The following is a 20,788-nucleotide window of genomic DNA, read 5'->3' as shown; positions in this document are numbered from 1 at the left end:
TGTGTGTCCTAGGGAGATTGCATGGCAAGCACTTTATTGGCTGAGCTATCTCCTCAGCTCCCTAACCTCCTGTCAACAGTTCCCTGAGGCTGGAGGATTTATACAAGGTCACAACATTTTAGTTGTGTGTGTGTGTGTGTGTGTGTGTGTGTGTGTGTGTGTGTGTGAGAGAGAGAGAGAGTGTGTGTGAGAGAGAGAGAGAGAGAGAGAGAGAGAGAGAGAGAGAGAGAGAGTCATTGCAGGGGAGGTCCCAGCCCTTGGGAGCAAATGCTTTTCTGATGTGGGGACACCCTGTCCTGCTTAGCTAAGCCTGAGGGTGAAGGCTTTGAAGCGGCAGGTGGATGAAGCAGAGGAGGAAATCGAGCGGCTGGACAGCCTGAGGAAGAAGGCACAGCGGGAGCTGGAGGAACAGCATGAGGTCAATGAACAGCTCCAGGCCCGCATCAAATCCTTGGAAAAGGATGCTTGGTATGGCTGCCTTTCTGTCCCTCACTCTGCACCATGCTCATGGTGGGGGGGCAAAGCGAAGGGGCGCCCCCAAGCTGGGTAAGGGGAATCATGTGGCCCCTTAGCCCCGCCTACAGTGTAGTATGGTTCCTTCTTAGTATCTTAGCTTCAACCCTTGGCTTCACCTCCCTAGACCCCTGACTAGTCTTCCTTAGCGTGGAGGGGTGATGGTCTCCATCTGTCCCTTTCTCTCTGACTCAGGCGAAAGGCTTCCCGCTCAGCTGTGGAGGCAACCCTCAAACAAGAGGGGTTGAGCTCCGATGAGGAATCTGACAGTGTCTACGACCCCTCATCCATTGCATCACTGCTTACGGAGAGCAACCTGCAGACCAGCTCCTGTTAGTTTGCGCATGCTCTGCTAAGGACCGCAGACAGGCTTGGAGCCTATCTTAGCCAGCCCTGCTCTGCTTTGCTCTGTCCTGCCTGCCTGAGAGTCTTCTTTTCCTATGGGTGACCGGATCCACACTTCAGACTGGGAGGGGTCAGAACGACAGTGATAAACCCATTAGCAGTGAGCTGGTGGGGGTGGGCGTGTCCTTGTCACTGGAAGAGTGGGTAGGCCTGCTGAGCCCTCCCTGTAGGTGCTGACCTCTCCATCATCTCCCTTACAGTGGGACTAATGGTCAACATATACCTGAGCAGGACTGCAAAGGACAGGAAGGGGTGGATATTGCCATGTATATAAAGCTTTATTTCTTTAATATTTAACCATATGGCTCAGGGAAATACCCAAGGTTCTACTCCCTGGATCCCTTTTTTTCTCCCTCTCTGGAGCAAGGGAGGGAACATAATGGGTATGGACATGCAGGCGTGGCTCTACCCACTTTTCAGATTCTTCTTTTTGCACAGTCATGGGCCCATGAGTAGTCCCTAGCATCTCTTGAGTTGCGATATTTTTGTTGTCTCCAAGTCACTGGGGTCCAGGGGACCTGCCTTTCCATCTTGACCATCCCTGTCTGCTGCTTTACTCTCTGTGCCTTAGCAGTGTGAGATGAGGATGCTGTTCTTGCCTTTCATAAACCTGCACATTCATACCTCTCCGAAGACCAGCCTTTCCTCATGGGGGCCCTCAGCCTGTCCTCCTTCCCCAGTGACTGGGCAGGAGAGCTCCAGGCTGCTCTGCCAACCAGCTCCTGGAGAAGGGCTTCAACAGGCCTGGTAAGGTGATGGACTGGTTCTGCTCAGGGTTTCCGTCTTCCTTCTCGCCCTCTCTGACTGGATGCTGCCATGAGGTGGTTGTACCTGGGAACCATGAGGACTGTTTATTCAGGCTTTAAAAAGCAAACATCTAGTCCCTGTAGCCTCCTTGTGGCTTCTCGATATGCCCAGCCTCAATGGGAACCAACAGATCCTTGCTTTTCTCAGGAAGTGGGCCCTGATTCAGAGCTTTGCCTGGGTTTAGAAGCTGACTCTCAGTAGAGATGGGAAGGGGCAATGGAGAATTTATTCCTCCTTTGAGTTTTGGGGCGTGCCAAGCTCTGGTGGGTGAAGGTAATAGGGATGGTTCACCTCTTATTTCCAAAGTAAGTTCTGTTCTCATCAATCACTTGTAATTTCATGAATTAAAAAAAAAATTCTACAAATCAGTTATTTTTTCCAAATCCAATCCAGCTTTGGTTTATTTTAAATTAAATATTAAAATGGCATATCTATATTGAATTTTCTGTCTTTATTTTCCTGGCTAATTTGAGGGCTGACTCTAAAGTTGTTTTGTTTTGTTTTTTAAACATTTTGTGTGTGTGTGCGCATATGAATGCTACACTTGTGGAGGTCAGAGAACAAATTTCAGAGTCCTTGTTTTCCACAGTGCAGGTCCTGGGGATTGAACTCAAGTTGTCAGGCTTGGCAGCAGGCACCTTTCCCTGCAAAGCAGCCCTTATTATTAAAATGAGGCTTTAGCTCATTTTTAGAGATATCCTAATTGGTCAGGATCTAGGAAACATATGGACTACTTAGAGTAGAACCTTCTTTCCTAACAACCTCTGGGAATAGCAAGGAGCGCTGCATTAGTTATGTTTCTGTCGCTGTGATAAAACACCATGACCAAGGCAACCAAGGAAAGAAGTGTTTATTTGGATTTACAGTTCCAGAAGGATAAGAGTCTATCACCATCATGGTGGGGAGGCACCGTGGCAGGCAGGCAGAAAGTTAATAGCTGACATCTCACACCACAAGCAGGAAAGCAGAGAGCAAGCTGGGAATGGAGGGAATCTTTGAACTGCCCAAGCGTGCCCCATTGATACAATCCTCCAGCAAGACTACACCTCCTCAAACTCCCAAACTGCTTCCAACTGGGAACCGAGTGTTCAAATGGCAGCCGATGGGGGACCACCACAAGTGCCGTCTTGAGGGATAGAAGAGACTAGAACTAGGTTTTTCTTCTCTCCTGGGTTATTGATATCCCCAGCTTTTATCTTCCAGGTATGAGCTTTGCATCTCTTTCTAAACTGGCAAGTGACTCAGAGTCCAGTTCCACTCCCCTTGGCTTGAAGGAGTCAGCCCTTCACCAAAAAACGAATCGCTCGCTGTAGTAGTACCGCCTACTCAGGCTGGTCAGGTCAGCCCTTACAACACTGCTTGTCCCGTGGCTCAGTCAGTGGGATAGCCACTTACCAGAGTTCTGCCCCTAAGATCCTAGCCTTAAGAAGCAAATGCAATTGGTTGGCGCAAATTCCTTTTAAGGCGATGTTGTCCCGCCTCTCCCCGCCATATAAGGGCAGCTTCTGCAAAACAAGCCCCACCCAGAGCTTAGCTAGCTTTGACTTGGTCTGGGCGGCTTGCCAGGGAAAAGCACCTGCCAGACTGGCTTAGACTAGTCTTAGTGAGCTGGCCCTTGGTTCCTGCCTTTTTACCACAGAGGAAAGATTGACTCAATTCTAAAAACCCTACAGGTTGGTTTACGTTTAGGGAGAGGAGAGACCATAGAAGCATGTGCCGGCCCCAACTGACTTTACAGAGGACCAGACAGATTCTTTCCCTGCACCGATCCCGGAGAACTGAAAGACAAGACTAATGAGGAATGCTGAGATACCACCACAGACACTAACTACCACGTCGTATCCTAAATAAAACTCTTCAGGGGCCACCCAACCTTCACTCCCAAGCCCCTACCTTTACGTAAATCTGCGACAGCGCTGGTAGGCGGGTCCTGAAGCCTCTTGGGCACCGCCCACCTCTCGCTTCCGCTCAACCCATTGACAAATACCGCGTTGGGCGTGGCCCGTCTTCAGCCCCGCCCCCGACGCGCCAATACCAGGGGGCGGTTCGGCGCGCGCCCGCCCAGTAGCCGCCGCACCTCGGAGTTGAGGGCGCCCGTGCGATCTCCGCGGAAAGATGAACGGGACGCCGAACTGGTGTACCTTGGTGGACGTGCACCCGGAGGGCCAGACCGCGGTAGGTCGTGGCGCTCACCCCGCCTTCCCGCCTCGGCCCCGTGGCTTTCCAGTTCGGCCGCTCCCGTGCCTCACGTTGAGCTAGCCCACATCCCCTGACGCCCGGCTTGGTCGGGGATGACTAGGTCAGCCCCCTAGTCGCCCCGTGCGACTTCTTCCTTTGCCTTGCGGCGGACCGTGGCGTGGGAGGCTCGGGACCAAACCTGGCGGCTCCCGGGCTGGGGAGTAGTAACCTGCCCTTGGCGAGGACACTGCAGCCCCGGCCCGGGGACAGGGCGCGTCACTCAGGCGTCCTCGTGGGCAGCTCGATTGGGTCGTGGGAGACCCTCACGGGACCGGATCCCTGCGCCGTTTCGGACATGTGCCGGTCCAGGCAGGTTAGGCTTTTCCGCGTGTCCTGATGGCCTCAGAAGTCCTTCAAAGACTTTTTTTTATGGTGCTTCGGGTGATCCTTTAACTAGAAAAGGGGGCAGAGGGTGGAATCCTAGGGCTGGGAACCGAGAGGCGAGAGCGTGGGAGGGGCGGTAGGTTTTAGACAACTCCGGAACTGGTCAGAGATTCTACCTTTCGCTAAGAGGATGGATAGAGCTTTCCACTCGACGGTCACCTCTTTCGGATGTCTCCTTTTTTTTCCGTCTTGCTTTTCTGATCCCCTCCCTCTTTCGGCCAACCAGTAGCTTCCTGGGTTTTGCTTCCGTGTCCAGTTGCCAAGCCCCGGGAGGGGATGAAGGGGTGGGGGGGTGGATGTCTTGGAACCTGGACGGAGACGGGAACCAACCTGGAGAGGGTTAGGGAGAGAGAGTGTTCTCCAGTGCAAGCCAGTTTTCCCTGTTCCCCCATGCCCTCCCCACTCCAGCACCCTCAGCTGACCGCATGATTTTTCTCTCTCCAGACTGAAAGGCCAGTAATTTGATGCTGAATGTTTCTAGGCGTTGCTGGGGGATCCAAATACACCGTAGATCTGTGCTAATTAATTTATTTCCAAGCTATTGTGGGGGAGTGAATTGAGAGCCGAGGTGTTGGGGGTTTGTGACCTCCCCGCCCCACATCTGATTCCTTTGCTTTTCTGCCTGTCTCAGCAAGTCCCTGAGGCAAAGCTAACCCAGCCACAGCTGGATTATGGCTCTTCTTCAAAGAATAGTTGTACTCATTTGAAGTTTAGAGTACAGCTGATCACTGAAGCCTGTTCACTGTCCTCTTGACATTTTTTGACTAGAAGTGTGAATGTTTCTGCCACATTACAAGTCTCGACACTGCCCCCCAGGTGAGAGATGCTGACCAAATGGAAAAAAGAAAACCAAACCAATAGCCAACCAGCTTCAAGTTCTCCTTGCTCTTGCTGTTTTGAAATGGTTGAGTCAGAGAAAGAATGTGGAACGGAGTGAATGAGGGGTCGTGGCCTTCTTTTTGCTTGATGTAGAAAAAAAGACCGTGTCATATAGGAGAAAGATGTCTAAAAACCACGGCACCAGCAGCACAGAGAAGGACCTGCTGCTGTCCCTTGATACTCTTGTTGCTTGTTCAGTGGGACAGAAAGCGGAGACGGGAAATTGCAAGGAATTTGCTCTCAGGTATAAGTATGTTTAGAGCTAAATAGAAAGCTTTCTATCAGAGAGGAGACAGGCTAGACTTGAGGCTCACCTTGCTCTAAAGCCGAGAATGAAATAACCTTTGCCTAGGTTTGCTCTTGGAGACATTCCTGGGTTCTTGAGGAGGAAGGACAGATGGTAAACAATCAATCAGTCAGGAGACAGGCTTTGTCCTGGATTCCTCTCTGCTGAGCCAATCTGCAGATAGAATTTATGGCTCTGAACAGTCCCTGGGAACCCGTCATGTACTCATACCATTGAACGTTGCTCAGTGAGGATGCAGAAGGTGTGAGTAAATAAATGAATCAACAGATTTATGTGGTGCTGGAAGTCGAACCCAGGACTTTGGGCATGCCAGGCAAGCATTCAGAAAATTGAACTATGTCTCCAACAAAACCCAGACCCCCCCACCAGGAAAGTACTGAGGATTGAACCTGGGGCTTCATGCCTCCCCCAGAATTTGAGAGTGTAGACGGTTGGAGTCAGAATCCTGGGACCACGTGTCTTGTAGTGCTTGACGCTGATGTGGAAGAACAGCTAATACACTAGTGCTTTCGTTGTTGGACACCTGTAAAGGCAAGTCTTTCAAAATGCAGATCATAGCCACCTGTGGGTCTGAAAGCAACATAGTGGGGTAGAGTTTCCTTCAGTTCCCCTCACTGTACCCTACCTTTGTTTTTTGGGAGTGCCTTTCTCTTCCTTAATAAGACGTCTCTATTCTGTAATGGTATTTGCTCCACCCATGACCTTGGGCTATATGGCCCAAAGGAGGCAGGTGCTTCCTGCCTGTTGTGGTGACCTCTTATAAGGAGTTGGAGAAGGGTCACATGCCCCTTCTCCTGCTCCTGCCTGTGAGATGCAGTCAGATCAGAGGATGACTTCTGCTGTCTACTCCCTTCGGTAATCGTGAGTGTATTTCCTCAATCTATATCTTAATTAATTCTGTTACTCATTTAATAGACCCACGTAGCTTGATCGTAATCAGTGGTGCCCAATGTGGGGCACAAATCCACCTCGCAGGCAGGAGCAGGGAGAAGGAACATGTGACCCTTCTCCCCTCCTTATGAGGTCATGCACAACTGTGGGAAGCACCGCCTCTTTGGAATAGCCCAAGGTCACGGGCGAAGCAAATGGCATTGCGCTATTCCTGTCACTAAGCAAACAAATAAACAAAAACATAGTGGGAAGGATGGGCATGATGGCGAATGCCTTTATTCCTAGGATTTGGTAGGCCAGAGCAGGCGGAGCTCTGGGAATTTGAGGCCAGCCTGCTGTATAGTGAATGCCAGGCCAGCCTCGACTACATAGCTTGCAAGACCTGGTCTCAAAATGAAAAAACATAGTGGAGGAGAAACAGCATTTAAAAAAAAAAGAGCTAACATCCCTGGAGTGTTGCCAAGGATAGTCTTCTAGACAAAAACATTGTGCCAGCTATATGTGAGTTTGAAGGGATCAAAGGTACAGACCATAGTGTCTGGTTCAAATGTATTTTAATATAAAAAATGTTTGAAAGTGACTTTGGTAAATTATATTGGCATAGAAAGTACAAATGAATCTCAAACTCATTCAACATTTCTATTACTTTCCTTTGTTTATAGTAAACAGCACCAAGTGACCTAGCTACCTTAAGAGGAGCTTATTAGAAGGAAAGGAAAATTAAATTAAAGGGAAGCTTGAAAAACCCAAACGAGGGGAGCCCTGGACAAGAACATGGATGCTTTCTACTTCCGGGTGGTTCCAGCTGTCTTAGGTCCTTTGACATTCTTCTGAGAGCCTGGGGAGAGGTACCATTGTCCTCTGGCATTCTCTTTAACTAAGGTAGAGCAGGGATCCTTGACTGGCAGGTTTACAAGATTGCCCACTAAAGGATGGGGTGCTCCAGAGCACACCCCAAGCGTTGTCACCAGGGAGGAGCATGGAGGCTGTGTGTGAAAGACTCTGGCATGGGTGGTCTCCACTTTCCCTCCTCTGTTCCCCCCCTCCCTGTGACTTTTTGTCATTTTAATCGTGAGCCTAGCCTTTCACAGCTGAGCATCTCTCCAGTTCCCCTCTGACCTTTTCAATGAACACCCATATAGTAGCTAACAACCGTCCACAACTTCAGTTCCAGGAGATCAGGTGCCTTTTTCTAACCTTCACAAGCACCAGGCGTGTGCAGTGTACATACATACATGTAGGAAAAACATGCATACATATAAAATAAATAAGTAAATAAAATACCTGCACATAATTTATTTTTGTTTTTTGGCATTTTGAGGCAAGGTCTCATGTACCCTAAGCTAACATTAAACTCCTGGTCCTCCTGTCTCCACCTCCCAAGTGCTGGGATTTTAGCATGTGCCACCACATCCTGCTCTTGTGCATGACTTAAAAAACAAAACTAATATCCAATGGTTTTTGAAAGAATATAGTTGTTCTCTGCTTTGAGTTCTGCTACATGAAAGTGGCCATCTTCAGTCCTTATTTATTTGTTTTGTCTGATGTGAACCTCTCTGTTTCTAAATAAAATGCTTCTAGTAATTTTTTTTCAAATAAAAATACATTTATTTATTTGTTTGGGGGCAGGAGTGGGAATATGCCATGGTACATGTGTGGAGGTCAGGAGACATGTCAGGGAAGTCCGTTCTCTCCTACCCACACGTCAGGTTTGGCATCAGACCTTTGTGCTAAGTCATTTTCCTCCTCTTCCTCCCTCTTCTTTTCCTCAGAGTTTCTTGTCTTCAGGCTGTCCTCAAACCCAGTGATGATATCCTTAAACTCTGGATCTCCCTTCCTGCCTTCACCTCCTGAATGCCAAGGTTACAATTATTTGACAACACGCCTGATTTATGTGATGCTGGGGGTCAAAACCACGACTTTGGGCATGCCAGGCAAGCTTTCTTCTAGTTGAGCTACACCCCTAGCCCAACTCAGCCCCATTCCCCACCAGGAAAACACTGGAGGTACAGAGAAGAGAACATGGGGCCTCATGAATGCTAAGCAAGTGCTCCACCACAGAGCTGTGCCTCCTAGTTTTTTGTTGTTGTTGTTTTTGTTTTTAATCCGTTTTAAATATCTGGTGACTTGTAGGAATTATAAGGAGGTTAATATTCTAATTTTTCAGACACTTGTTTCTTGTGATTGCAGTGTAATCACAATTTTTAGTTAACCTGTGATTTCTGTTAATAGCATTGTGGTTAAGAGCATGACTCTGGGGCTGCTAGATTGCTTGCACAAGCCCCTGGATTGGATCACCAGCACTGTACAAACTGGGTGTAGCAGCACATGCATATAATCCCAGCTCCCAGAAGATTAGTCAGGAAGATCAGACGTACAAGGTCATCCTTGATACCTAGGGAGTTCAAGGCCAGCCTGGGATACGTGAGAACTTGTCTCAAAGTAAATAAATAATTAATAGTTAAGAAGTTTTTTAAAAAAGGCAGCATAAGTTTGTGAGTCTGACTAAATGCTTTGCCAGAGTACTTTGGTAATTAATGTCTTCATTCTCAGTTTTCTCTTATGTAAGAGGAGACAGCAGTCATGCCTTCTCATAAGATCATTATGAGGATTAAGATAATATGTATGAAACATTAAACACAGCGCTTGGCACATGATAAGCATTCAGATGTTAGCTAATATTTTCTGTTTGCTCCTAGTATGGACTGGATTGTTTTAACTGCATCTGGGCACCCAAGCCTAGGGGTGGAGGAAATAGGATTCCATGTGTGTGAGTGCATGTATATAGAGGCCAGATGTTGACATCAGGATTTCTTTCTCAGTCTCTGGGGAGCTGCACTCTGGTTATCATTATGCTTGTATAGCAGGCACTTTACCCACTGAACCATCTCCATTTCCTCCCGCTCACCCCCTTTTTGAGGCAGGGTCTCATACTGTACCCAGGCTGGCCTAGAACTAAGGTAGCCCAGGCTGGCCTCAGATTTGCTGTGGCCCTCCTGCCTCAGGCTCTACAGTGCATGTGCCACTATGGCTGGCCTGACTTTGGTCAAGTTTTGCTCCTTTTCATATTTGCATTTGCTGCTTCTTCCTTTTATCTTTTTTGTTATTTCTTAAGGTTTTTATTTATTATGTACGCAGTGTTCTGCCTGCGTGTACGCCTGCACGCCAGAAGAGGGCGCCAGATATCATTACAGATGGTTGGGAGCCACCATGTGGTTGCTGGGAATTGAACTCAGGACCTCTGGAAGAGCAGTCAGTGCTCTTAACCTCTGAGCCATCTCTCCAGCCCTGTTTTTGTTTTTCAAGACAGGGTTTCTCTGTGTAGTCCTGGCTGTCCTGGAACTCACTCTGTAGACCAGGCTGGCCTCAAACTCACAGAGAACCGCCTGCCTCTGCTTCCCCAGTGCTGGGATTAAAGGCGTTGCTCCACCACATTTGCTTATTCTTACTTGTTCCTTTCCCCTTTCCTTGATAGTCCAGGTGTCTCTGCCAGCATGAAGTGAGTGGCAAGAGTATCGGGGCTGTGGATAAACCCAGGATGGAGAGCTGAGTGACTTGTGCTAGTCACCAGGGCTGGGCTTTCACAGTGATATAGAGGATTACAGGGCCCCTTTCCACGTCTTTCCATTTCTCCTGGCCAAGGGAGCTGGTGTTCTCTGGGCTCTTTGGGCTGTTCTTTTTTATCTCTGTGTTACCCATTCTTATACATTGTACTTTCTTCCCCCAGTCCTTTTTTTCTCCCTTTCTCCCTTCCTCCTTCCTTCTTGTAATTATTTTTCTTGTTTTGAGATAGGATATCTTTCTCTGTAGCCCTAGCTATCTTAGAATTTGCTTTGTAGACCAGGTTAGCCTTGAACTCATGGAGATCTTCTGCCTCTACCTCCCAAGTGCTGGGGTTAAATGCATATTCTACCATACTTGGCTTTTTTTTTTTTTTTTTTTTTGTCTTGGCAAAACTGGGTAGATTTGGAATTTGTTTTATCTGTTGTAGTATGAACCTTTGTTTTTACTATGGATTAGATGCTTCCTGTAAGACTTCAGAAGCTGAAATAGTTTAATGCCTGAGGCCTACTTTTTCTTTACTTAAAAATTGGGCTTAGCCGGGTGGTGGCTCACACCTTTAATCCCAGGCAGAGGCAGGAGGATCTTTGTGAGTTCAAGGCCAGCCTGGGCTACAGAGTGAGATCCAGGACCGGCACCAAAACTACACAGAGAAACCCTGTCTCAAAAAACAAAACAGGCCGGGCAGTGGTGGTACACGCCTGTAATCCCAGCACTCAGGAGGCAGAGGCAGGTAGATCTCTGTGAGTTCGAGGCCAGTCTGGTCTACAGAGCTAGTCCAAGACAGGCTCCAAAGCTACAGAGAAACCATGTCTCAAAAAAACAAAATAAACAAACACCCCAAAAAACCAAAATACAAACAAACAAACAAAAAATTGGGCTGTAAGGAGTTAAAGGGATGACTCAGCAGTTAAAAGCACTGGCTGCTCCTCCAGAGGACCTGGGTTCAATTCTCAGTACCCCCATGGCAGCTCATGACTATCTGTAACTCTAGTTCTAGGGGATCTGAACACCCTCTTCTGGCCTCTCTGGGTACTCATGTAGTACCCAATTATACATGTAGGTAACATACTTGTGTATGAAATAAACAAAAAAATATTTTAAAAATTGGGATGTGATTTACCATAAGCTTCCCATGAATTTTAACCATTTTTATAAGCTTTATTAAAACTATTATGCCACACGATTCACCAGTTTAAGGTATATAATTCTGTGGGTTTTTTTTTTTTTTTACTGTATTCAGAGTTACGTGGTCATCACTGAACCAATTCTAGAGCCTTTTGCTCACTTCATAAAGAAATCTTCATCTCCCAGCAGTCACTCCTCATTCCCCCAAGTCTCCAGCCTCAGACAGCCACTAGTCTACTTTACATGCGAATTTACCTATTCATTTTTACACTCCCTGCTAATGAAGCCATGCAGTCTGTGGTCCTCCTGACTGTCTTCCAAGTTGCATGCTGCTTTAAAGGCTCATACACATCTAACACGGCAGTTCTTCATTCATTTTTAGAACTGCCTGGCACTCCATATTTAACTTTAGTATCGTAGATGTGTTCATCGTGAAGTAAATGGTGGACCTTTGAGTTGTCCTCTTTGACTGCTGTAAATATTGCTGCCAGGAAGTTTTATAAGTTTATGTGGACTATGCTTCCCTTGTACTTGGTAGTGAAATACCTAGGAATGGAATCCTATTTTCAAGGAGGATTGAGAGACTAGGGGACATAGCTTTGTTGTGAGAGTACTCAAGAAGCATGCTTGAAGTAAGTCCCTGGGTTCAATTCCCAGTACCACATAAACCTGGCACGATGGTCCAGCACTGGGGAGGTAGAAGCAGGCAGATTAGAAGTTCATCTTTGGCTACCTAGTGAATGTGAAGCCAGCCTAAGGTACATGCAAAAGAAGAGTGTTCTGTGGTCATTGGTGTTTCCTCCAGTGGGATGAATTCTGAAATGATGAAAGTCCTGTCTCCGTGACACTTGGGTGGGGAAGAAACTCCTGGGTGGAGGAATCTTTCAGGTTTGGGGACTATTTCTTCCAGTCCCTGCCCCGGCCCCAGACTCATCCAGTGTGAGTTTCTCCTCACACCATCCCCCCTTACCCCTTTTATTGCCAGCTTTAGCTTTTCAGTGAGGTCTCCAAGACTGTCGGGAATTCGGGGAGAGCTTGGCTTTCTTGCCTGGCTTGGGAGGGGACGATGTGAGAGAGGAAGGTTACCTAATCATTAGGCATGTGGCACTAACATTGTCCATGTTTCTCAGGGGTGGAGGGAGGTGTGCACCGGATGGTTTCGGTTCTAGGACCTGTGCTCAGATCGGGTGGGACGAGCTTCCCCGCCTGTTGGTAATTAAGGCATGTGCTTCTTTGGGTCATGGTGCAGTCTTGTGAAACGCCTGTTTCTTAGGGGTGGGCAGGCGTAGTTGGGGGAATGGATGTGTGCCAGCAAGACTGTTGGCCCAGATTTAAGCCTGGGCAGCAGAGGCATGAAGAGAAGAGAATGTGGGGTGGGTAGAGTAGGGTGGAGATGATAAATGAAAGAAGACTATGAGAGCAGGAAAACCAGATCACAAGGCAAGGTGTCCAAGACCAGAGAAGCTTCAACCCGTGCCTCTGCCTCCCGAGTGCTGGGATTAAAGGCATGTGCCACCACTGCCCGGCTGTTAGGTATGTTTTTAAGGTTAGACACAGATGTATGTAGATAGATAGATGGTCTTCAAACACTTCAAAGAACTACACAATATGGCATTTAATATGTTGAACAAACTCTGGCTTTTCATGATAGTGAGTCCAGCTGGGCTTGAGGCAAGTGTCCTGGAGGGAGACTAGGTCAGCAGCAGGTAGCTCTCTGTCAGAGCTGGGGTTTGGGAGCCCCCCTGCCTCGGTGTACACACTCACTGCCAGGCACCAGTGTAGGGCTCCAGATTATAAGAAATGGGTGCTCCATCTAGGGTGTTCCTCCAAGACTCCTCTTCTGGTTTTATTTCCCCAGTCAGACTGAGTCCCGCTGTGGAGCTTGTCCAGCCCATGCTATGGGTAGACTGCCAGATGGAAGGTAAACTCCTCTCCTGTTTTGTTAGTTTACCTGTGAGGAGGAGGAGGAGGAGGAGGAGGAGGAGGAGGAGGAGGAGGAGGAGGAAAGGGAGGGAGTCGCTGTCTCCTGGAGGGCCAGGCACAGCAAGCCTACACACCCAGTGGCCTGGGAGCCTTCCCTAAGAGAGAGCGGGCACTCAGCCATCCCATCCCATCCTGTCGGTCTTCAGTGACTTCGTGGGGCTTCCCTCATGTTGGCCTCTCGGGAGCCAGTTTTATGAGAAGGTGGCATTCGCAGTGTTCAGGTGGGCATAAGCTGGACAAGCCACAGACAGGGCTGGTAGTGGCTAAGACGGTCGCTACAGCAGCAGCTTGTGAGACCTGTGCTTGCAGGAGTTGGGTGCGTTTTTTACCCTGGACCTCCTCCCCACTCCCAGTGTTAGTGGCTCCGTAGAAGCCTGGAGAGCGGGTTCTGGGGAAACCGGCTGTTCCCATGGATCTTTTCCCACTCCTCAGCCTGCGGTGTGAGAACCCCTGGGGCCCCCTGTTTATCTCCTATCGCTTCTTTCTAAGCCTCTTGATCTGCTAAGCCCGTAGCTATGTGTTTACCCCCTCCCTGCTTCGAGGAGTGAGTCATGCCCCTGGTTTGTTTGAACAAGGCGCAGAGGCTGTTGTAATTGGAGGTAGCTGGGCTTCTCCAGAGAGTGTTTATGAGGTTAGAGGCCTGCTCACCTTGTGATTAGTACTGCTCTTTTTCCCCTAGAGAAGACTCCACTTCCCCTGTAGCCTCGCCGAGGCCCCAGGAGGGCCTGCCCTGCCTGACACTGTTTCTAAAGGTCTTTTCTGCCAGAGCACAGCCCTGAGGAGACTGTGGTTCCAGAGGACAGCTGTTCTCACCAAGCAGAGAGGAGCCCTAGGTTTTGGAGTTGTGGGGTGAGGCCTGTGGCTTTGTAGCATCCTGAGAGAGCTCGGACTGTTCTCCAGGGCTGTTTAGACAGTCTATTAGATGCCCTCCTCCCTTGAGCTGCTGGGGTACAGTGCTGCTTCCATACTTGTGATATTATGGGTCACTGAGTGCTGTCCTTACACGCTGTCCTTACACACCTCCTACTGTGCCCCAAACGGAGCAGGGTGGGTGTGATCACCTGCGTTTTCTCCAGACTGTAAACAGGGTCCAGAGAGCGAGCGCTTGCAGGATGAGTGAGTGGATGCCAGATGGGATTCACATGCCCTACTTCTGACGTCCAGTACCTTCCTCTTCTCTTCACTATCCTTTTCACTATAGTAGTGTTAGACAGCATTTCCATAGGAAAGTTTAAAGTATCCCTGAAGGGCTGGGGAGGCGGCTCAGTCAGAACACATGTCTATAAAAACCAGGCATGGTGGCGCAGTCCTTGAAATCCCAGTGCTGGGAGGTGGAGACAGGAGAGTCCCTGACACTTCCCTGGTCAGCAGCCTAGCCTAGTAGTCTGTGAGCTCCAGGGCAAGGAGAGACTCCGTCTAGAAAGCACAATATAGATGGCTGCTGGGGAATGATACCTTTGGCGGCCCTGTGTATGCACAACCATGGGCATGCTCACCTACACGAACCTACACAGATGGACACGAGTACCTGGTAAACCCAAACCACGGAAACAGACGCAACAGAAGGCCCTTCCCACCCCTCCCCCACGTGCCTTCTTTCCCAGCTCCACTTTCCTGTTCTTCCTTCCCAGAGTCTCATAGTCCAGGCTAGCCTCAAACTTGTGTGTAGCTGGGATGACCTTGAACTTCTGACCCCCCTCCTCCCGTGTGCATGCCAGTGTGTGTGTGTGTGTGTGTGTGTGTGTGTGTGTGTGTGTGTTCAGTGCTTTTTCTGTGTGTTTACTTAGAACAAATGCCATGTGCCACCTTGGTTAGAAGCCCAGACTGGAGCCACAGGTCTTAGGCTTGAATCCTGGCTCTGTCTCTGATTAGTTGCATGAGACTCTTAACTTCCGAACCTGTTTTTAAAATTGGAACATTGGTGCCCACTGGAAGATATTGTTAGGATTAAATGAGTTAGCACATGCAAAGTCCTTGGAATACAGCCCAATAGGGTCCCACACATAGTAATTGCTGTGTGTAGGAGTTGGCCATTATTGTCTGTTCGTGTACTTAAGTAAATGAAAAGCCTTGTTTTGTGAATTAGTGTCTCTAATTTTTTTTTTTTTTTTTTTAAATTTAAGAGCCCAAATTCCCATGAACTCACTGTGTAGTCCAGGCTGGCTTCAGATTCTTGTTAATCTCTGAAGAGTTGGGATCTGTCTTAGTTGGGGTTTTCTTGCTGTGAAGACACATCATGACCATTGCAACTCTCACAAAGGAAAACATGTAGCTGAGGCTGGCTTACAGTTTGGAGGTTTTAGTCCATAGTTGTCATGGTGGCCTGCAGGCAGACATGATGCTGGAGAGGTCGCTGAGAGTTCTATATCTTGATCTACAGGCAGCAGAAGGAGAACCACATAGAGTGTAGCTTGAGCATATGAGACTTCAAGGCCCACCCCTACAGAAACACACTTCCTCCAAGACCACACCTACTCCAACAAGGCCATACCTCCTAATAGTGCCATTATCTATGGGCCAAGCATTCAAACACATGAGACTATGGGGTCATACTTATTCAGACCACCACAGAATCACAGATGTGAACCGCTTTGTGGCCTTTCTGTGGTTTAACATTTTCTAAAAATTTTATTTTATGTATATGGGTGTTTTGCCTGTATATGTAGACTGTGTACCACATGCTTGCAGTACTTGCGGAGGCCAGAAGAAGACATTTGATACCCTAGAAGTGGAGTTAGAGACATTGGTGAGCCACCATGTGGGTGCTGGGAACTGAACCAGATCCTCTGCAAGAGCAGCCAGTGCTTAGAGACTCACTGTGTAGCCCGGCTGGCCCTGACCTCTCTGCTTCTCTGGATTGCAGGTGTGCCTATCCCAGCTGAGCATCCTTCATGTGTCTATGGGCCATTTGTATTTCTTCTTAGAATTGCCTTTCTTGGCTGTTGCTCATCTTTCTCATAATATTCCTCAGCCATTCTCTGTTGGCTTTGGCTAGTGTTCTGTTTCCTCTAAAGAGTCTGGCCAGGTGATGGTGGTGCACACCTTTGAACCCAGCACTCAGGAGGCAGAGGCAGGTGACTCTCTGAGTTAGAGGCCAGTCTGGTCTATAGAGTGAGTTTAAGACAGGCAGGGCTACACAGAGAAATTCTGTTGTGGGTAGGGTGGGGAGGAGGTGTGTGTTTCTCAAAAGAAAGGGAATCACAAAGATCCCTGGCTGGATTACCTGAATTCATTCAATGTATCTTCAGAGCAGCTTACTCGGTGCCTGTCACTGCTGAATAAACTGTCCTGTGTTCAAGATTTTTGAGAGAAGAGGCGTGAATAAAAGGTTATAAAAAGTTATATAAATTATATATGTATATATGTATGTATGTATATATGACCTAACATGGTCTTCCTCCACTTTTTTATATTATATTATACTATTTATTTATTTATTGTTGTTGTTTTGTTTTTGTTTTTGAGACAGGGTTTCTCTGTGTAGCTTTTGTTCCTTTCCTAGATCTCACTTGGTAGCCCAGGCTGGCCTCGAACTCACAGAGATCTGCCTGCCTCTGCCTCCCGAGTGCTGGGATCAAACAACACCACCCGGCTTTATTTTATGTTCATTGGTGTTTTATCTGCATGAACGTATGAAGGTGTCAGATCCCCTGGAACTGGAATTACAGACAGTTGTGAACTGCCATGTGAGTGCTGGGAATTTAATTGAGTCCTCTGGAAGAACAGTGGTGCTCTTAACCACTGAGCCATCTCTCCGGCCCTTCTCCCACTTTCATGCCCCCACCCTGCAACTGAGTGAGCCTAATTAGTACTCCCTGCTGCCTGGTTAGATCGCTGGCTGATCTTGTAGCTGCAGTGAGGTCATGAACGCAAAGGCCTTGTGTCCTGAAGACAGCATTTCACAGCCCTGCTCCCAGTCCTCTGGGCTTACATTCTGCTGCCTCTTCATGGTTACTTTATTTTAAATTTATATTTTATTTTATTTTTTGGTTTTTTGAGACAGGGTTTCTCTGTAGTTTTGGTGCCTGCCCTGGATCTCGCTCTGTAGCCCAGGCTGGCCTCGAACTCACAGAGATCCGCCTGGCCCTGCCTCCCGAGTGCTGGGATTAAAGGCGTGCGCCACCACCGCCAGGCTCAAACCAGTGCACTTAACCACTGAGCCATCTCTTCAGCCCCAATATTTAAAAAACCTGTTTTCTTGTTTGTGTGTGTGTAAGACAGGTGACAGCTTTGTAGAGGTGTTTCTCTCCTTACACCTTTACCCGCTGAGCCATCCTGTGACCCCCAAGTGTGTGTGTGTGTGTGTGTGTGTGTGTGTGTGTGTGAGAGAGAGAGAGAGAGAGAGAGAGAGAGAGAGAGAGAGAGAGAGAGAGAGAGAGAGAGGAGAGGAGGAGGAGGAGGAGGGGGGAGGGAGGGGAGAGAATGAATATAAACTGACAACTTACATAGGGGTTGGTTTGAACAAATTAATTTATCCACTAAATAGAATAAATTAATTTATCCATTAAATAGAATATTAGTGAGCATTAAAAGCAGTTTTTGCTGAGGCAGTAGAATCACAAGTTCAAAGACAAGATGGGTCACCACATGAGATCCTGTCTTAAAAAATGGATAGTAGGCGGGCTGGAGAGAGGGCTCGGCGACTAAGAGCACTGAGCGCTCTTCCAGAGGACCCAGGTTCAATTCCCAGCTCCCACACGGCAGCTCACAACCATCCAACTCCAAGAATCTGATATCCTCACACAGACAGACATGCAGGCAGAACACCAATGCACGTAAAACAAAAGTAAATAAATATATAAAAAAGAGATGATAGGAATCCCTATACCGATTAGTCGGTTTCAAATTCCAGAAGGCTGTGTTACAGGGTCTGGACACGGACACCGGCTGACCGGACTCTCCTGGGCGCCACCAGCGATGCTGTTGTGCCAGGTCTCACAGCTGCCTTTACCCCACCCTTCCTCTAGTTCCAGCAGTCTTTAATCTCTTCTCCTCCTTTCTTTTTCTTGTTTGCATTGGTTTCGTGCTGGATTTACCCGCAGGCCGTAAGGTTTTGTTGTTTCCGTCCGTTTCTTCTAGGGAGTCTTTTTTCTTTTGTGCCGCCGCGTCTTCTTAGAAACTGCTTGTTCCTTTTCAGTGAAGATTCGTCAGCTCTGTGCGGCCTCGTGAGTTCTGGTAGTGGGTGGATGTGTTCAGTGCCTGGAGAGTCCACGGCTAAACCCTGAAGTTGAGCATGACTCTCTCCATTCTTAAGCACGGTTTTAGCCGCCAACCCTGTCCGGCCCCACTGTTTGACCCGGGCCCATCTGCTGACTCCACCATTACACTGCCGGAATGGCACACATTGCTCTTTAAAGTGACGTCTGAAAGAGTACTTCATGGTTTCCCGTGGCTTTCGGATATGCAAACCCTGGATGGCCTGGGCGGTTTCATGGGTGTTCTTGAAGTGAGTACAAACATGTGAATCTCTTGAGTTGCGTGATTGTGTAGTGTTTTCTAGGTCAAAAGAGCAGCGAGCTATTTTCATAGGTCACCCCAGGCTGCTTACAGGAAGAGGGTGTCTCCGTTTCTTTACTTGTTCATTCAAGAATATTACATAAATGGGGTTGTATGGCATCTACCTATTTTATCGTTTTTGTTCCTACACATAATTCTCTGGAGATGGCTAGTACACGTATCAGTACTTGCCTCCTTTTATTGCTGAGGAATGTTCTAAAATAATGGATTTACAAATTTAACAGTCCACAGGGCTGGAGAGACAGCTCAGCAGTTAGAGCATTGACTGCTCTTCCAGAGCTCCTGGGTTTGATTCCCAACACCCACATGGTGGCTCACAATCACCTGTAACTCCAGTTCTAGGGGATCCAGCAACCTCTTCTGGCCTCCTTGGTCATCGGGCTTGCACGTGGTATGCAGATTGAAGGGAGGCTTTTGGGAAGTGGGGTGATGCTGGATATTGGACTCATGCATGGCCTTGTGCATGACAGACAAGATCTTCACGTCTGAACCATAACTCTTAAAGATTGTTTTTCCTTGTTATTTTGAGACAGTCTCATTGTAGCCCAGGTTGGCCTTGAACTTGAGATTTTGTGTGATTCTGTGCACTTACATGCCACAGTGCATGTACGTACAGAGAGCAGCTTGCCAGAGTGGCTTATTTGTGTCTACCATGTGAGTCTTGGGGATTGAACTCAGGCCTTCAGCAAGCACCTTTGCTCCTGGGCCATCTCTCTGGCCCTGTTCCAATTTTAGTATATGTACTGTCAAAATGAGCACTATTTCATGATTCTGATAGATATGTAGTTGTATTCAGTGTGATTTTAATTTACATGTGCTTAATATTAATGATGAATATATTTATGTATGCTTATTTGCCATCTGTATTCCTTCATTAGTAAAATGCCTCTTCATGTTTCTCTCTAGGCTATAACAAAATATTAGGGAATAGATTATATTTGTAAAGACTTTGGTCAGTATTCCTCTGTCTCTCATGTCTGTCCTGTGTTATGCATCTTCCCCTCCACTGCATGCCTACACATCTATTTGACTTTGTCTGGTACTGGCTTATACTAACTTCATCAAGTGAACTGTCTTCTGTTCTCTAGGTGAGATTGTATAGAATTGGTACTACTTCTCCAGTCCATGAAGTGATTCAGTGGAGCCATTGAGGCCTGGAGGGTTCTGCTTTGAGAGTTCCAGATTATATAAACCTGATTTTATCTATATCTATATCTATATGTGTGTGTATACATCTATTATTATTATTATATAGTTATTATTATAAACTTGACTTCCTTATGAGTTGTACACTTACATTATTCATTCTGGACTGAGTGACTTGGAGTGATATTCTTTTTCTCTTTTTTAGGAATTGGTCCATTTACTCTAAAGGATCAAATTTATATTCAGAGTTGTTCATAGTTCTTTTGATAGATACAGGGGTTTTAGAAATATTTGTTTCATTATCTTTTGGTGTCTGTGTGGGTCTTTTGAAACAAGACTTTCCTGTGTAGCCCAGGCCTCGAACTTGTGATCCTCTTGTGTCTACTTCTCAGGTGCTAGGTTTACAGGCGTCCTACACCCTGCCAGGTTTTATGCAATGTTGAAAACTGACCTGGGACTTCTTCAGTCCTAGTCAAGCATTCTACCAAGTGAGCTACATCTCCAGCACATAAATACCATGTTGCTGTTGTTGTTTTGGGCTTTTTTGAGACAAGGTTTCTCTATATAGCCCTGGCTGTCCTGGAACTCACTTTGTAGACCAGGCTGGCCTCAAACTCAGAGATCCTCCTGCTTCAGCCTCCCCAGTGCTGGGACTAAAGGCATGCCCCACCACACCTGGCTTATTCTAGACAATTTCTCATTGAGTCTCCTTTCCCAAGTGATTCTGGATTGTGTCAAGTTCACAATACAACCAGCCATCACAGTTTACAGTCTGTTTTCCTACTTACTAACTGTGCATGTGTGTCTGTTCCCAACTTGGGATTCAGGGTCTTATTGTTTGGCTCCAGAAGGATAGACTAGGCTTCAAAACCTTCCTGGCTGGTTGTCAGAGGTAGAGAGTCTGGCTTCAAGAGCTGAGTGCATTGGTGTACACCTGTAATCTCAGCACAGGGGAAGTGGGGACAGGAAAATCAGCAGTTCGAGGCTATCCTGGGCAGCATGAGACCAGTCTCCAAACAACAAACAAGA

At 47.5% G+C, this 20,788-nt stretch overlaps 2 protein-coding genes across 3 annotated transcripts in view; both read left to right on the top strand.

Annotated features, from left to right (window-relative positions):
- The window catches only part of Cgn (cingulin), a 19,244-nt gene extending 17,102 nt beyond the window's left edge, over positions 1–2,142 (top strand). The window contains exons 11-12 of the mRNA XM_036191353.1: positions 305–468; positions 709–2,142. Coding sequence (XP_036047246.1) covers positions 305–468; positions 709–850 — 306 coding nt within the window. The 3' untranslated portion in view covers positions 851–2,142. The remainder of the gene's footprint in view (positions 1–304; positions 469–708) is intronic.
- A 1,639-nt stretch (positions 2,143–3,781) lies between these two features.
- Positions 3,782–20,788, top strand: part of Tuft1 (tuftelin 1) — a 40,958-nt gene continuing 23,951 nt past the window's right edge. For both annotated transcript variants that reach the window (XM_036190629.1, XM_036190628.1), the window contains exon 1: positions 3,782–3,900. In XM_036190629.1, coding sequence (XP_036046522.1) covers positions 3,841–3,900 — 60 coding nt within the window. In that variant the 5' untranslated portion in view covers positions 3,782–3,840. The remainder of the gene's footprint in view (positions 3,901–20,788) is intronic.

The sequence above is a fragment of the Onychomys torridus genome, chromosome 6 (genome assembly GCF_903995425.1).
Source record: "Onychomys torridus chromosome 6, mOncTor1.1, whole genome shotgun sequence".
NCBI lineage: Eukaryota > Metazoa > Chordata > Mammalia > Rodentia > Cricetidae > Onychomys > Onychomys torridus.
Note: the sequence above shows the minus strand (reverse complement) of the source record. Positions and strands in the feature narration are given on the sequence as shown.